Genomic DNA, 13510 nt, shown 5'->3' with positions numbered 1-13510 from the left:
TGACCACGCTGGAGGCCACACTTGGACTCCTTCCCTCTGGCATGCCTGCTCAGGGGCCTGGACAGCCCAGGAGGATCTCCTGCTCCACCTCTCACCTCAATGATGTAGTCTCTGCCATCCTTGCTGTGGACAGCCTTGACAGCGCAGATGTCCAGGCCACCAAACATCTCCGAGCAGCTGTCCACCCACAGCCTGTACCTGCAGGGATGGACAGATAGGCAGTGGGCATGAGGGACAGGGAGCAGGGACGGGAGGCAGAGGGAGGGAGAGACACAGACGGACACATACAGAAAAACAGGCTACGGGACAGACAGTGACACACAGGCAACCATTCAGAGATGGAGAGAGACAGGAGGCGCGGCAAGAGAGACAGAAAGGCAGAGAGACAGAGACACAAAGAGAGACAGAGGCAGTGGGAGAGACAGAATGGGTAAAAAGTGGGGCAGAGACATAGATGGACCGTGAGAGAGAAACAGCAGGAGAGCAGCTAAAAGGGAGCCAGGAAGGCAGGAGAGAAGCAGGATTGGGGGAGAAGGAATGGGAGCTGGGAGAGATCTCAGAGACCTGACCCCACCCCGCCTAGAACTTGACTGGCTCCCTAGTGGTGGGAAGCTTGCCTTGCCCCCATCTGGAGCCATCCTGGACACCCAGCTCCCCCTGAAGTCCTTTTCCCTTGGGAAAGCTGCTCGAAGGTCCCCAGAAATCCCTCCCAGGCCGCTCTCCCAGGCCCAGCCTGTGCGGACAAAGGGCATATTCTCCTCCTGCCCGGGGAATGCAGGCAGAGGAGCCTGGCAGGCTGCTCTTGCCTGGCCTGGGGGCTTGGCCCTCTGGACCCGCTGCTTTTTTTTCCCTTTCCAGCCACTTGATGGCTGCAAGGCCCGTTTGCTTTGCAGGGGAAGATCTCAGTGCTGGACTTTGACCCTGCAACAAGAGGATGGTTGTATCTGGAGAAGTCTTCCTGGCCTTGCACTTGGCTTCCCTCATGGTGGCTGGATTTGGAGTCACAGGGGACTTTGTGTCAAACGTTCTTGCTTCTCTCCCCACTCTCCAGGGTCACATGGGGGCATGTCTGCTCTGAGATCTATTTGTGTCTCTGAGCCATAAGGCCTGGAATGAGCTGAAGTGCTCTCAGAACCAGATCTCTCATCTCATCCGCTAATGCCCCTTGAGGCACTGAGGGTACTGCCCATGAATTTGCAGAATGGAAAGTGAATTCCAGGCCTGAGCAGACCCACTCCCATGGTAGGCTCCTGCAGAGATGGCCCATGTGGCCTGGGACTGAGCAGAGCCAGGGAGATAGTGCCCTGCTGGAGACATCTGTGAGTAGCTTGTGAGGCATTGGGGAAGGCTGGGCTCACATTCTGGAAAGGCCATGAAGAAAAGGGCCAAGACTGTCCTATGAATGCCCACTGGGGGAAGGATGTGACTCCCCCAGACCAGGTGATTCAGTTGTGCCAGGTAATGAGCACAACTCCCCTGACACTAGTTAGCATAGGTGGCTACCCACCTGGAAGGTAGTAGCTGCCGCCTGGGATTGACTGGAAGGGAAGGAAGCCAACATTTACAGTGCCCCTCCCCGCCACGGCAGCACTGGGTTAGGTACTGAACATCCCTCTCTCATTCAGCACTCTGGCTTGGGTATGTTAACTCCAGTTTACAACTGAAGAAGTTCAGGAAGGGTAGTTAACTTACCCTATGTAATACAGCTTGGAAGGGGCAGGACCACTGACTTTCGTGCATGCCGCTTCCTCAGTTTAGAGCCCTGAACCAGCAGTCCCATGAGGACAGTGACTGTGTTACATCCCTGCCCTAAGTCTCACTCAGTCATCGCTGCAGCAGCAGGTGGTCCCACTCCAATCGCTAGGGGCAGAGATGTGACCTAGGCCTATATAATCACAGCATTGCTGCTTTCTGGACCATAGTGACTGGTTCAGGGATGGTCATATGATCTAAGTCAGGCCAACCTGTGAATAAGGCTCTATTCCAGGCTTTGACTGCAATGGTTGGGAAAGACATCTTCTTTCTGCTGGACTTGACATTGTCAAGATATAAGCCTGGAGTCATTATGGGCCACCACATGAATGAGCTGACCAGAACGAAACCAACATAGAAGCCAACATATTTTATCCAACTTAAGAGGGTAGAATAAGTTCTAAAGTCCTACCTGGAGCTGTACCTCTGGAGTTTTCGTTGCCACAAGCCAGTAAATCCCCCCTTTGGCTCAAACCAATCTAATTTGTGTTCTGACACTTGCAACTGATACAGAGTTCTTAAAGGGAAGGAATGGGTCTTTTCATCTTGGCCTCTTTAGTGCTCAACATACATGGCAGTAGGCACTCAATACATGTTCACTGAACAGAGCTTTCTGACCCCAAAGCCCATGCTTTGTCCACTGTCATTGAATGCTTGCAAGCAGAAGTCACTGGGCAATCAAAAAAGGATGTGTGTGTGCTGCTGGCCCCAAGAGCAGGTGACAGGTCCTTCTTCAGGTGAGGATGGCTTACAGGTGTTGTTTAAATAAGGGAGAAAGACCTGAGCGACTTTCAGCCAGAGTGCATCCCTGCCACATTCATGATTCATGGGAAATCAACCTCTCCCTCTCATATTGAGATAGGAATAAGTCTGAGAGAGGAGTGGACAGTCCAGTAACCCTGGTGCCCTAATAGGGATGCTTCCATGCAGCTGTCAGAGCAGGGAGAGACTGGTGAGGACTTCCTGCTCTCTTCCTACAGCAGCTGGGCAGGGCCGGAAAGACCCCTGGACTTGGAGTCAAGATATTAGGGTTCTACTTTCAGCTCTGTCACTGATTAGCTCTGTGACCCTGGACAAGTCACTTTCCCCCTCTGAACTTTCTGCCCTATCTGTAAAATGGGGTTATTTATAAAACCTGCCCTGCAGGCTATTATGGGCAGTAAAGGGGATCATGCCTAGGAAAGTACTCTGTGGGTGGAGAGACACTGGCCAAAGTGTGAGATGGCATTCATTACAGGATCCTTATTGTATCCCTATCTATCTCCCACTACGGCTGGTGCCTCTCCCTAAACACCTCCTTTGCCTCTTACCTCTCTGTCATGGCCACCTGCTCCAGCATAGCAGAGCCTGTGTTGGCCTTCCAGTTTCCAGAGATGGAGGTTCTCCTGTATCAGAACAAATAACACAGTGAGGGCATTAGGGACGCTTGTCATTGATCTGCTTTCCTTTTTTGCTTTGACTGTTTGGCGGCTCTGATTCAAATATCTGGCTTACATTCTGACATGTATTCTTAGGTACACATCCGGTCTTCAGATTTATTTTTCTGTTTTTATTTCCCTTTATGTTGACTGTCTTATTTGTTGGGTCTTATGTATCTTTTCCCAAGCCACCTTTGAAATATAAAAGTTAAATTTAACAAATGCCTACACTATCAGATTAAATCCTGCAAACTTTGGCCTCCTGTTTTTCAGAAGAAGAACTAGGGCAGTATAGCCCCCGGTGACTCTGGAATCTTTTTTGAGAGCTGCAAAATGTAGGAAAAATGATCCATGGAGAGAAGTGATTACTTTTCCATGGTGAAGAGCAGGAAGGCCTTCTGGCTCTGCCTGCCTCACCCTCTTAGTTCCCTTGCCCTTCCTCCAAAGCCCATGGATTTTTCCTGTGTGTAGGCCTCCACACACCTTTTTCCCTTTGCCTGATCCAGTCTTCATCTCCATCTTTGCCTCCCTAAGTCCTACTCATCCTTCAAGTTTCATCTGAAAATGTGACTTCCTGAGAGTACATCTTCCCCAGTAAGAACCCCCTATACTACACCCTATACCAATGTTTTAGTAATGCTCATCTCACTTGCAATGACTACTTTAGTGTGCTGTCTTTCCTGAGGGCAGGGAACATGTTTGACTCATCCCTCTGTACCTCTAGTGTCCAGTGGTCCCTGGCATGTAGTAGGTGCCCAGTAACTACCTACTAGGTAAGGGACTATGTATGTTGAAGAGCAATCCAGATAAACTATCTCTAATGGCATATCTGGATTCAGCAAAGACTGAATGGCTTTAAGCAAAGTGGCAGAGGTAAAGCAATTTGTTTCATGACCAAGGGAAGGCATGTGATTGAGGTTTAAGGGTGAACCAGGAGAGGAATTGCTATAAAATGTCTTTCTAAAAGAGAAAATAAAATGTATCTGAGCACAGCAGATGCTGAGAATAGATGGTGGCCAATAGGAGACATAATGACTAAGCGTAGCAGTGACATTGATAAGCTTCATGTCAATTAAGTTTAGTTCAGCTCAATGCAATTCAATTCAATTTGGCAAACAATCACCAGGCCTCCCTACGTCCTGGGTACAGGACTAATCTGAGTGTGCAGAGATGACCCCTTCCTCGAGTTGCTCACTACCTTAAAGGGTAGACCAGCCTAAAACCAGAACATAGGCATGGTAGGGTTAGCAGTACACATGAGGCATGAAGCACTCCGGGGAAGCAAAGGAGAAACCAGTCACTTAATATGAACCCCAGAAGGTAGTGATTGATATGTGCCTGGGAGGATGAGTAGGATTCAATAGAGTGGGATCTGCACGGTAACAAGGGAAGGTAAGAACTGACTTGAGTCAGATGGATGCGAGTTTGAATCTTGGTTCTAGCATTTTCTAGCTGTATAACCATGGACAACATCTCTGAGTCTATTTTCTCATTGGTAAATGGGAATAATTTTAGTACCATGCTTATAGGGCATTGTGTGGATTAAAGGAAAGATTCCCATAAATCTCTTAGTACAATGGGTGCTACTATTACTTTTCAGTAAGCGTAGACAAGAAAAAAAAAGCATTCTAATGCCAGAAGCAGCAGGAACACAAGCCAGATTGGTCTCCTTCCAAGAAGATAATGATAGTGAGAGCTGATATTTAGTGAGTGCTTTCTATGTCTGAGACATGGGTCTAAAAGCTTTATAAGCACTGGCTTATTTCAGTCTCACACAACCTAATGAGATGGACATTATTATTATTATCATTCCCACTGAGTGGCAGAAGCCACCAAACCATATCTGAGAAACTCCGTGCTCTTAACCATGACTCTTCATGGCAGAGCCCATCACAGGTTTGGGGAAAAGAGTTGATTGGCCCAAATGTGATGCAGCTGCTAGAATGTAGGATGGGATGTAGACTGTGACAACAAAATCTATGTTTATGACACATGTATGAAGCTGACCCCCTTGATCAAGGGGCGGGGGTGAGTGGAAAGGTGCTGCCTAAGTAACTTTGGAAATTAGTGGAGACTGTATGACTAAGTACAAAAGAAACTGTATGTAAGTCCTGTACCATAGTTGGTAAAGTTGTTTCTCATGGGACTACGGCTTGACAGTTCTGCAACTGTACACATATTCTGTGGATGAACAAAGAAGTACATGGGTGGGGGATGGTGGGAGCCAGGTTTTTTCCCTGTTGGAGTGGGAAGTTACAGATAAGCAATCTGGGAAGGCTAAAATGAATCATGTGGTACTGGATGAAAGTCTGACACATCAGTATGAACTCTGTTTAGCTTTAGCTATAGATGGATATATGTGTGTGTGTGTGTGTGTGTGTGTGTATATATATATATATATATATATATAATTACAGACGTGTGTATACACGGGTTGAGATACACATATTTATTTCCCAGCTCTGTCTGCTGAGAGGACTTAGAAACAATGACACCCAGTGGCAACAAGCACAAAGGCCCAAGTGCAGGGCAGGAAGTGGGCCAGAAAGGATGCTGAATGGTCATGGGCAGAGAGGGCGTTCTACACCGAGGTGTGACATCAACACTCTCCCTCGGATGTGGGCCAACCCAGGGTCCAGGAAACACCATAACTAATGACAAATTGGAGCTGTCGGGGCAGAAAGGCTCAGCATAAAGAATGCAGCAATGAGGTAATCCTCAAGAAGAGAAATTGGGACAAGGTGTTGTCAATGTCAAGTGGAAACGCTAACAATGAGGAGAGGAGGGAAATGATATCATGAGGGATGGCGGAGGCCTCAGGAATGCACTGGACCATGCCCTGGAATATTCTCCAACTCAGAGAGGTTGGGGGTGGCAGGGGGAGGTGATCTTATCACCCTGAGGGCCTCTGAGAGCAGTGACAGGTCTGGCCTGGCTCATGGGTGGAAGAGAGCGATTGGCAAGACTGGCCAGAAGTATTTCTTGGCTCCATCCCTTTCCTGGGCATATTTCCTTATAGGTCAACTGACTGCATTTTCTCCAGTTTCCAAGGCAATGGCAGAGTGGAGTGGTTGCAACAGAGACTGTGTGACTTGCAAAGCCTAAAATTACCATCTGGCCATTTACAGAAAAAGTTTGTAGACCCCCGGTCTAGGCAATCCAGGTAGTGCAAAAGCAACCCTAGATAATACAGAAGTGGATATGTATGGCTGTGATCAATAAAACCTTATTTACTGAGACAGGTGGAAGCTGGATTTGGCCTGTGGGCTGTGGTTTGCTGACCCTGATCTAGAGCACAGCTCCACCACACAGAAGCAAAGGACTTTCTAACCGTCCAGAGTCAGCTGTTGCAGTCCTCAAAGATGGCACCATGCAATCAGTGTGCCGTATGTGCTTGGAAACCAGGCACCTGTTGCCTCTCTGGGGTCTCATCATTCCAAGTGGAAACAACAATATTCCAAAGTGAGACAGAGAGGACCTGGGGCAGATAAGACCTCTCTAAACACCAAGCCCTCCACCTGGTCAAGAACTCCCACTCATCCTTGTAACCGCAGCTCCAGCGTGAGTCATCCTTTGCCTGAACCACCCCTGGGATGAATGTGTGTTGGATTTTCTAGCATTCATCCCTTTTCTTTTAGCCACACAGCCTCTATTTCCACTGGATAATGACCCTGCCCATATTGCATGCTATCTTGGTGGGACTCTTCATACTGCTCATCTACCTTCCTCTAACTAATAAGCATGTGACCACAGTTGGATTAATCAGCACTGTTTCCACGGAATCACGATCTTGAGTTAAGCCCTGAAAATGATTAGGGCAGATTCACTTTCTAATGGGGTGCCGCAAAGACTGTATATTACTTCTGGCTACCCAGATTCTTGGGGCTGCCCTGGACCCTAATATTTCTGAAATTGATAATTTCGGGTTTTGTTAGTTAGTTCTGATCATTCATCTAATAAATTCCCTTAAAAAAAACTCCACCAAATTAGTCAGGTATGGTTTTTACTAATTGCAGCTGAAGAAACCTGATGTAATCTCCTACCTGAACTTATTTATCTCAGAGAAACCCTTTTGCAGCCCATAGCCCCAGAGCCATCTTTCTACAAATACAGGTCAGATCATGACACTTTTCTGCTCAGAAGGGAAGAGAAGAAAATTCACAACCCTCAGCAAGGCATTCAAGGCCTTCCTTGATTTGTCCCTAAGTCTCTATTCCACGTATGTCTCCTATGACATACATCAGGTATATACTTGGAAACATGCCAACAGTCTTTCTTTCTCTGGGGGAAACAGGCTTCATTTGGGTAGACAGATTTCTACCCTGGGATAAGCCATGATGGAACATCAGCCTTCCGCTGTACTAACCAGAGAAGAAGGGCGGTAAAGGAGACAGAAAGGGAGAATAATGATGTCCCTATGGGGTCTCTGCTCTGGGGCAGAGAAGACAGGGCATGACATGTTATCTTTAATCTCCGTTCTTCTCACACTCTGCTCCTACCCTTCCTCCCAGCTCCCCAGCCCCTGCCCAGGGACTCACATGTAAGCTTTGTAGTTGGATCCAATTTTCTGGATGCGGATGTCGTACTTGGAGTCGATGAAGGCCTCGGTGGTGGCATAGGTTTTGGCCATAGCCACCATGCTGGTGATGTCCTGGTAGTCATGCTGGTTTTCTACTTTGATCTGTGTGGGAGGATGAGGGGTTGAGTACCACACACCCAGTGTTCACTGGGCACCTACCCAGTGCTGGGACCCAGGGCTGCACCGTATATAGTAACCTTGAGAAGGTCGCCTGCCTGGCAGGGGAGGCAGACCTAGGAAACAAGTCACCCCACCACTTCCTGTGGAAGAGAAAGGCAGCATTCCACTTGGGGAGTCAAGGGAATCTTTATAGAAGGGGTGGGCTCTGAACAGGGTTTGGAAGAATGAACGCGATTCTCACATGGACTACGGAGCAGGTGCATTCTCTGGAGAGGATGGAGGATGGACAAGGTAGAGGCAGGAGGAGCCAGTAGGGAGGGGGGATGGGCCAGTAGTTTGGACTGGCCAAGGGGGCAGGAGGGTGGGGGGAGGCCTGAAGAGGGTCTTCAGGGAATAGACCATGGAGGGCCTCAACAGCTTTGGTAGGGGCTAGGATGCTAGCCTGAAGACTCTGGAAAGCCACTTGACGGAGAAGAGTTTAAACAAGAAAGTAGCCTAATTTGTGTTTTAGAAAAATCACTCAAGCAGCTGTGTAGAGGGTTGGATGGAGGGGTGTGATGTGGGATAGAGAGAGACCAGTTAGAAAGAAGAGAGTATGTATGTGTGTATGTGCATGTGGTGTGCATGGGCAGGGTGTGTGCATATGGGTTGTGTGTGTGAAGTTTGTGGAGGACATGCGTGTGGGGCGTGTGGGGTGTGTGGGGTATGTGGGTGGAATGTATATTTTGTGATGTATATGTGTGGTGTGTGCATGTGTGTTGTGTGGGGTGTGCGGTGTTTTTGTGTGTGCAGTCCGTGTGTGCACGTGTGTGTGTGTGGGAGTGTGTACGCACTGGACATGGCTAGCTCTGCTAGTCCAAAGGCCTTGGGGAGAAACTCGCTCACACTGTTTACTGCGCTGAGGCCAGGAACATGCGGTGGTGTCCTGGGGTCAAGGAGAGGTCTTAGGAGAGCTTCCAAGGCCAAGTGCAGGGGATGAGGCCAAGGCTCTGTGATAGCGATCTCAAGACATAACAGAGGCTGACTCCCAGCACCTGTGGACAGCTGGATGGGTGCTCCCTCCCCTGTCATCCTCACTCGGACAGCAGAGGGGTTCTGAAGCTGGGCCAGCAGTGGGCAGAGGCCAGATCCACTGGGGGGCTGGGTGGGTGCTGAGCAGCCTGTGTGGGAGGTAGTCCTGTCCTTACAGCCTCTTCTAGTCCTTTTCTGCCCACCCTTCAGGCTCAGCAGTGCCCTGACCACTCCCTCCCTCCATGATGATGCCCACCCACATCTGCCCCAACTTCACAACTTACATGGCATCTTCACAGCTCTCCTTTGGGACCCGAAACAGGATTGTGAGGCAGGCAGGGTGGCCATTATTATGGCCACTTAACAGATGTGGAAATGGAGATTTTTCTCCTTGGCCAAGGCCATATAGCAGCTAAGCACAGAGCTGGGAATGAAACTCAGGACTCCAAAAGCACAGCTGTTCTTTGAACAATCTCAGGGTATCTACAAGTGCATGCCTGCGGTCCCACCCAACAGATTGTAAACAGCGATGGGGAGGGAGGCTTGGCAAACCTTCTCTCTTCTTGGCTCTTTGTGCAACCCAGCCTCAGTGGCAGGGTGCCTCCTCCCACCGGTGGCTGAAACTACCCTTTGTTCTAGGTCCTCTAAGGCTCTGACTGCCTGCAGTTTCCTCCTCCCTCAGTAATAGGACCCTTAAGTTTTACCTGGGCATCTGGTCTCTCAGCTAAAGATTATTTTGTTCCAGTCTCCTTACAGGTAGATGTGGTCAAGTCTCTAAGTCTGGCCAGTGAAACTGTGAGTAGATGTGATTCAACCAACCTCTGGGTGGTGCCTTTAAGATGAAGGGAACCCTCCCTTTCCTTCCCCCTTCTTCTACCTGACTGGGATGTTTACATGATGGTGGGAGCTGGAGCAGCCTTCTTGGACCTCAAGATGGAAGCTGCATGTTGAAGATGGCTGACTAATAAGGTGGAAGGAACCTGGATTTCCAACACCATGGAGTCCCCAGTCAGCCCTTGATTGTGTATGCTCAGACTCCTACATGAGAGCGAAGTAAACCTTAATCTCGTTTAAGCTACGGTTGTTTTGGTCTTTGTTAAAGCAGCCAAACTATATTTCTGCCATGTATTTTTCATCTCTTGCTCTTTATTGATTCTTAATCCTTTGGATTAACATGATCATGGATCCACTAATCTCAAATTGTTCCTGCTTTTCAATACCTCAGTTACCACTGCTCTCTCTGTCTCTACATCCTCATTTCCCACTCACTCCTAAACCAGCTCTCTCTGGATGTCATTCCCCACCACTCCACCGAAACTGATTTGTCAAAGGTCACCTTTGACCTCCTCATTGGCAAATACGATAGAGCTCCCTTTGCTCCCTATCCTGCTTTGGCACTCTATGGTATCTGAAGCCACTGAACTTTTCAAAATTTGGTTTTCATGCCACTATTTTCTTCCCTTTTTTTCCTGGCAACTTCTTCAAAGTCTATATTGCTTCCTCTTCCTTCAACTGACCCTTGGGTGGTCATAATGTTTCATTCTCAGCCAACATTTGGGATCCGGTAAAGAGAGAGTTACCGAAATGAAAGAATCGGGGTGAGAGCTTGCAGGGACAGCTTGTCTAATTCATTTTTGTCACTGGGTGGATCTGGAAAGGACCAGAGCTACTTCTGGTTTCCTAGTCAGAACAACATACACTGCAGGCTGTCTCAGAGATTTCTGGTTGTCCACAACATCCATTCTCTTCTTCTATAGCAGTGAAGCACCGTGGTCTGGGGGTGCATGACCATCCAGAATAAATATTACACTTCCGCATCTCCCTGGCACCTGTGTGTAGTCATGTGATCATGTTTTGGTCAATGAGATGTGAGCAGAAGTGGGGCCTGAACTTCCAGGTCTGCCTTATAAGGGAAGTTTGTGTGGGGGGATGCTTTTCACTTCGTCCTTTCCTTGTCCTGCTGGCTGCAGTGGGCTCCATTGAAGACCTTGTGTCTGAAGGGCAACACCCCAGGAAGGGATGATCAACAGGATGGAAGGAGCCTGTTAGGTGAGAGAGAAGGTCCTAGCTTGTTTAAGACACCTTAGGTCTCTGTTACAGCAGCCGAACTTTATCCTTAAGTAAATATTTGTTGAATGCATCATGCATGCATTCATTTATTCACAGGATAGACAAAAGAGAGCAAAGAGAGAAAGTATAGATGTAGGGGTTTAATTATTAATTAATTAGTGGTCATCCCAACCTCCCTTTGTGAGCCCTTCTCTCCTAGAGGAGTCGGGTTGTTTGGGGTGGGGAGCTCATCCTGCCCTCTTCAGGACTGAGCAGGTAACCCAGGTTTCTCATACATGGGCTAGTAATTTTGTTCTCACATTGTGTGATGTCTGAGCCCCATAAAACCCGGCTCTCCCACTGGCTCCACACATGTCTGTGTCCCCATTAGACTGTGAGCTTCCTAAGGACAGACAACATGTCTCGGCCCCAGTTGTAACACCAGTGCCTGGCATGTTGCAGATCCTCCAGACGTGTCTGCTGGATTGATTTTAAGAAGCCTGGATAAAGATCTGCTTGTAACTTGGGAGGAGGCAAGCGGATGGAAGGAAAAATAAGGGTGCTTGGAAAAAGGCAAAGAAAATGTGTTTCAGGGAAACATGTTTTATAAGGTGAATTTTTCTGTAAATGCTCAGGCTGGATTCCACACTCAGAGGTTTACAGCTTCCTAGTGTAGCGCCAGTGGTGCAATCGGTTAGCGTGAGCCCAGTACTTGTAAGAGGTTTACAGCTTCCATTGTGAGCCTTGAGAACCTGGTGAAGTCAGGGACCCTGGAGAACGGAGCAGGTGGCCTGCTGGCTGGTGCTGGAGGGGACTCTGGGCTGGTGCTCAGGCCATTAAGGGAGGTGCGGTGAGAAGGTATTGAGGATGGCTAGCCATGGGGATGGTGGAACGGCTGCTGGCCCGGGGAGGGAGTTACTAGCTGGAAACCCCTCCAACTGTTCACAGAGACAAGCTGAAAACAGGAAGCTTGAAATGAGCTGTGATTCAAGATTACCCATTTCCTGCTCTGGGGACCCGTGCCGGGGTGCCACACAAGCTCCTTGACTCTGAAGTCTCACACCCTCACGCTACCTCCCTGTCCCCTCTACGCCCCCTGTCTCTTCTCTCCTCCTTCCTCTGCCTTCCTCGCCTTCCCTCCCTCTCCTCCTCCTGGGCCCCATCCTTCCTCTCTCCTACATCCACTGCCTTCTCCCATCCTTTTCCTCTTACTTTTAGTATCATCTTCCTCCTCTTTGTCCCGTTCCCTCTGTGTTTTCCTTTGTCACCTCTTACTTCTCCTGTCTTTCTCCATCTCTCCTTTTCCCCTACTTCTCTACCTCCCTCCGCTTTCCTGACCCCTTCTCAGTGCCTGTCTCCTTCTTCCTGCTTCCCTTCCATGCCATCCTCACCCTGCCCCCCATCTCTCCTACCTCCTTTCCCTCACTGTTTCCCTGTTCAGTTTCTCACACTTTCCTCCTCTCCAGCTTTTTGAACTGCTTTACCTCTCCGGTGTGAGTGAGTGGGTGAGTGTGTGCGTGCACACCTGTGCTCCATCAGCAGGGTGAGCGAGGAGGGAGAGTGAAAACAGAGGGAGAGGAACTGGAGAGAGGAGTCAGGGGACAATTCCGAATCTCCTCAGTGGGATTCATCTCAGAGGTCTCCTACTCCAAATCCTAGCTGGGACGGGTAAGTCATCTTCCACAGCCTCGGAAGACTGTGCACTATTTGCTTGAACACCTCTAATAACAGGGAGCTCACTACCGGCCAAGGCGGCTCATACCATCTTAGGGAACTTGTTCTACTGTATATTAGACCAAGAGTGAACGAATGGTTCCAATGGTTGATCATGCAGGGTACATCTCGGCCCTCTGCCTTGTGTCTGCTTTTCATCCACTGGATGAGAGCCACCCAGCTGTGCTTAAGTCACTCTTTTCTTTAACCCATCCCAATGTGAGCTGGTTCCAGACCCTCTACTACCTTAAAATGCTCCCCTTTGATACTCTCTTAAACTATGTGGTGTCCAAAATTACACACATACTCCAGATGTGGTTCTACCAGCTGAGATTGGATAAGACTGTCACCTCACTCTATCTGGAACACATCTGGCCTAATCCTGCCTCAGGGCCTTTGCACTTGCTGTTCCTTGCTTGCATGGCTCACAGCCTCACTTCATTCAGGTCTCTCCTCCAGCCTCACCTTCTTAGAGCTGCCTTCTCTGACCACCGTGTGTGAGGTTACTCCTCCCACCCAGCACTCCTCATTCACATTACCCTGCTTAATTTTTCTCCATAACGTTTCCACCACCACTTCCTTATCTATTTATTTGTTTGTTGTCTTTCTTCCCTACCATTCCACTGGAATATAAGCTCTGCAAGAGCACTGTTGTATTTCAAGCACCTATAACAGCAGGGAAAAATAGGCGCTTAGTAAATTTGTTTTATGATTGAATAAATATATGTAAGTATTTACAAATATGTATTGAGTGCCCATTATATTCAGAGACTAACTGATCATTTTTCCAGATACTATGCTGGGGGCTGGGGATGCAACAGAGAACAAGATTTCAAGATTTATGATTCTTATCCAAATGGAGCTTCGT

At 48.6% G+C, this 13510-nt stretch overlaps 1 protein-coding gene across 1 annotated transcript in view; it reads right to left on the bottom strand.

The window, feature by feature from the left end:
* Positions 1-13510, bottom strand: part of SYN3 (synapsin III) — a 451497-nt gene that overhangs the window by 14722 nt on the left and 423265 nt on the right. The window contains exons 8-10 of the mRNA XM_061204342.1: positions 7709-7851; positions 3063-3137; positions 96-198 (exon numbers count right to left, since the gene is read on the bottom strand). Of these exons, the coding sequence (XP_061060325.1) occupies positions 96-198; positions 3063-3137; positions 7709-7851 (321 nt within the window). The remainder of the gene's footprint in view (positions 1-95; positions 199-3062; positions 3138-7708; positions 7852-13510) is intronic.

This window comes from Eubalaena glacialis, chromosome 11 (assembly GCF_028564815.1).
Source record: "Eubalaena glacialis isolate mEubGla1 chromosome 11, mEubGla1.1.hap2.+ XY, whole genome shotgun sequence".
NCBI classification, from domain to species: Eukaryota; Metazoa; Chordata; class Mammalia; order Artiodactyla; family Balaenidae; genus Eubalaena; species Eubalaena glacialis.
This window is presented reverse-complemented; position numbering and strand designations above follow the sequence as displayed.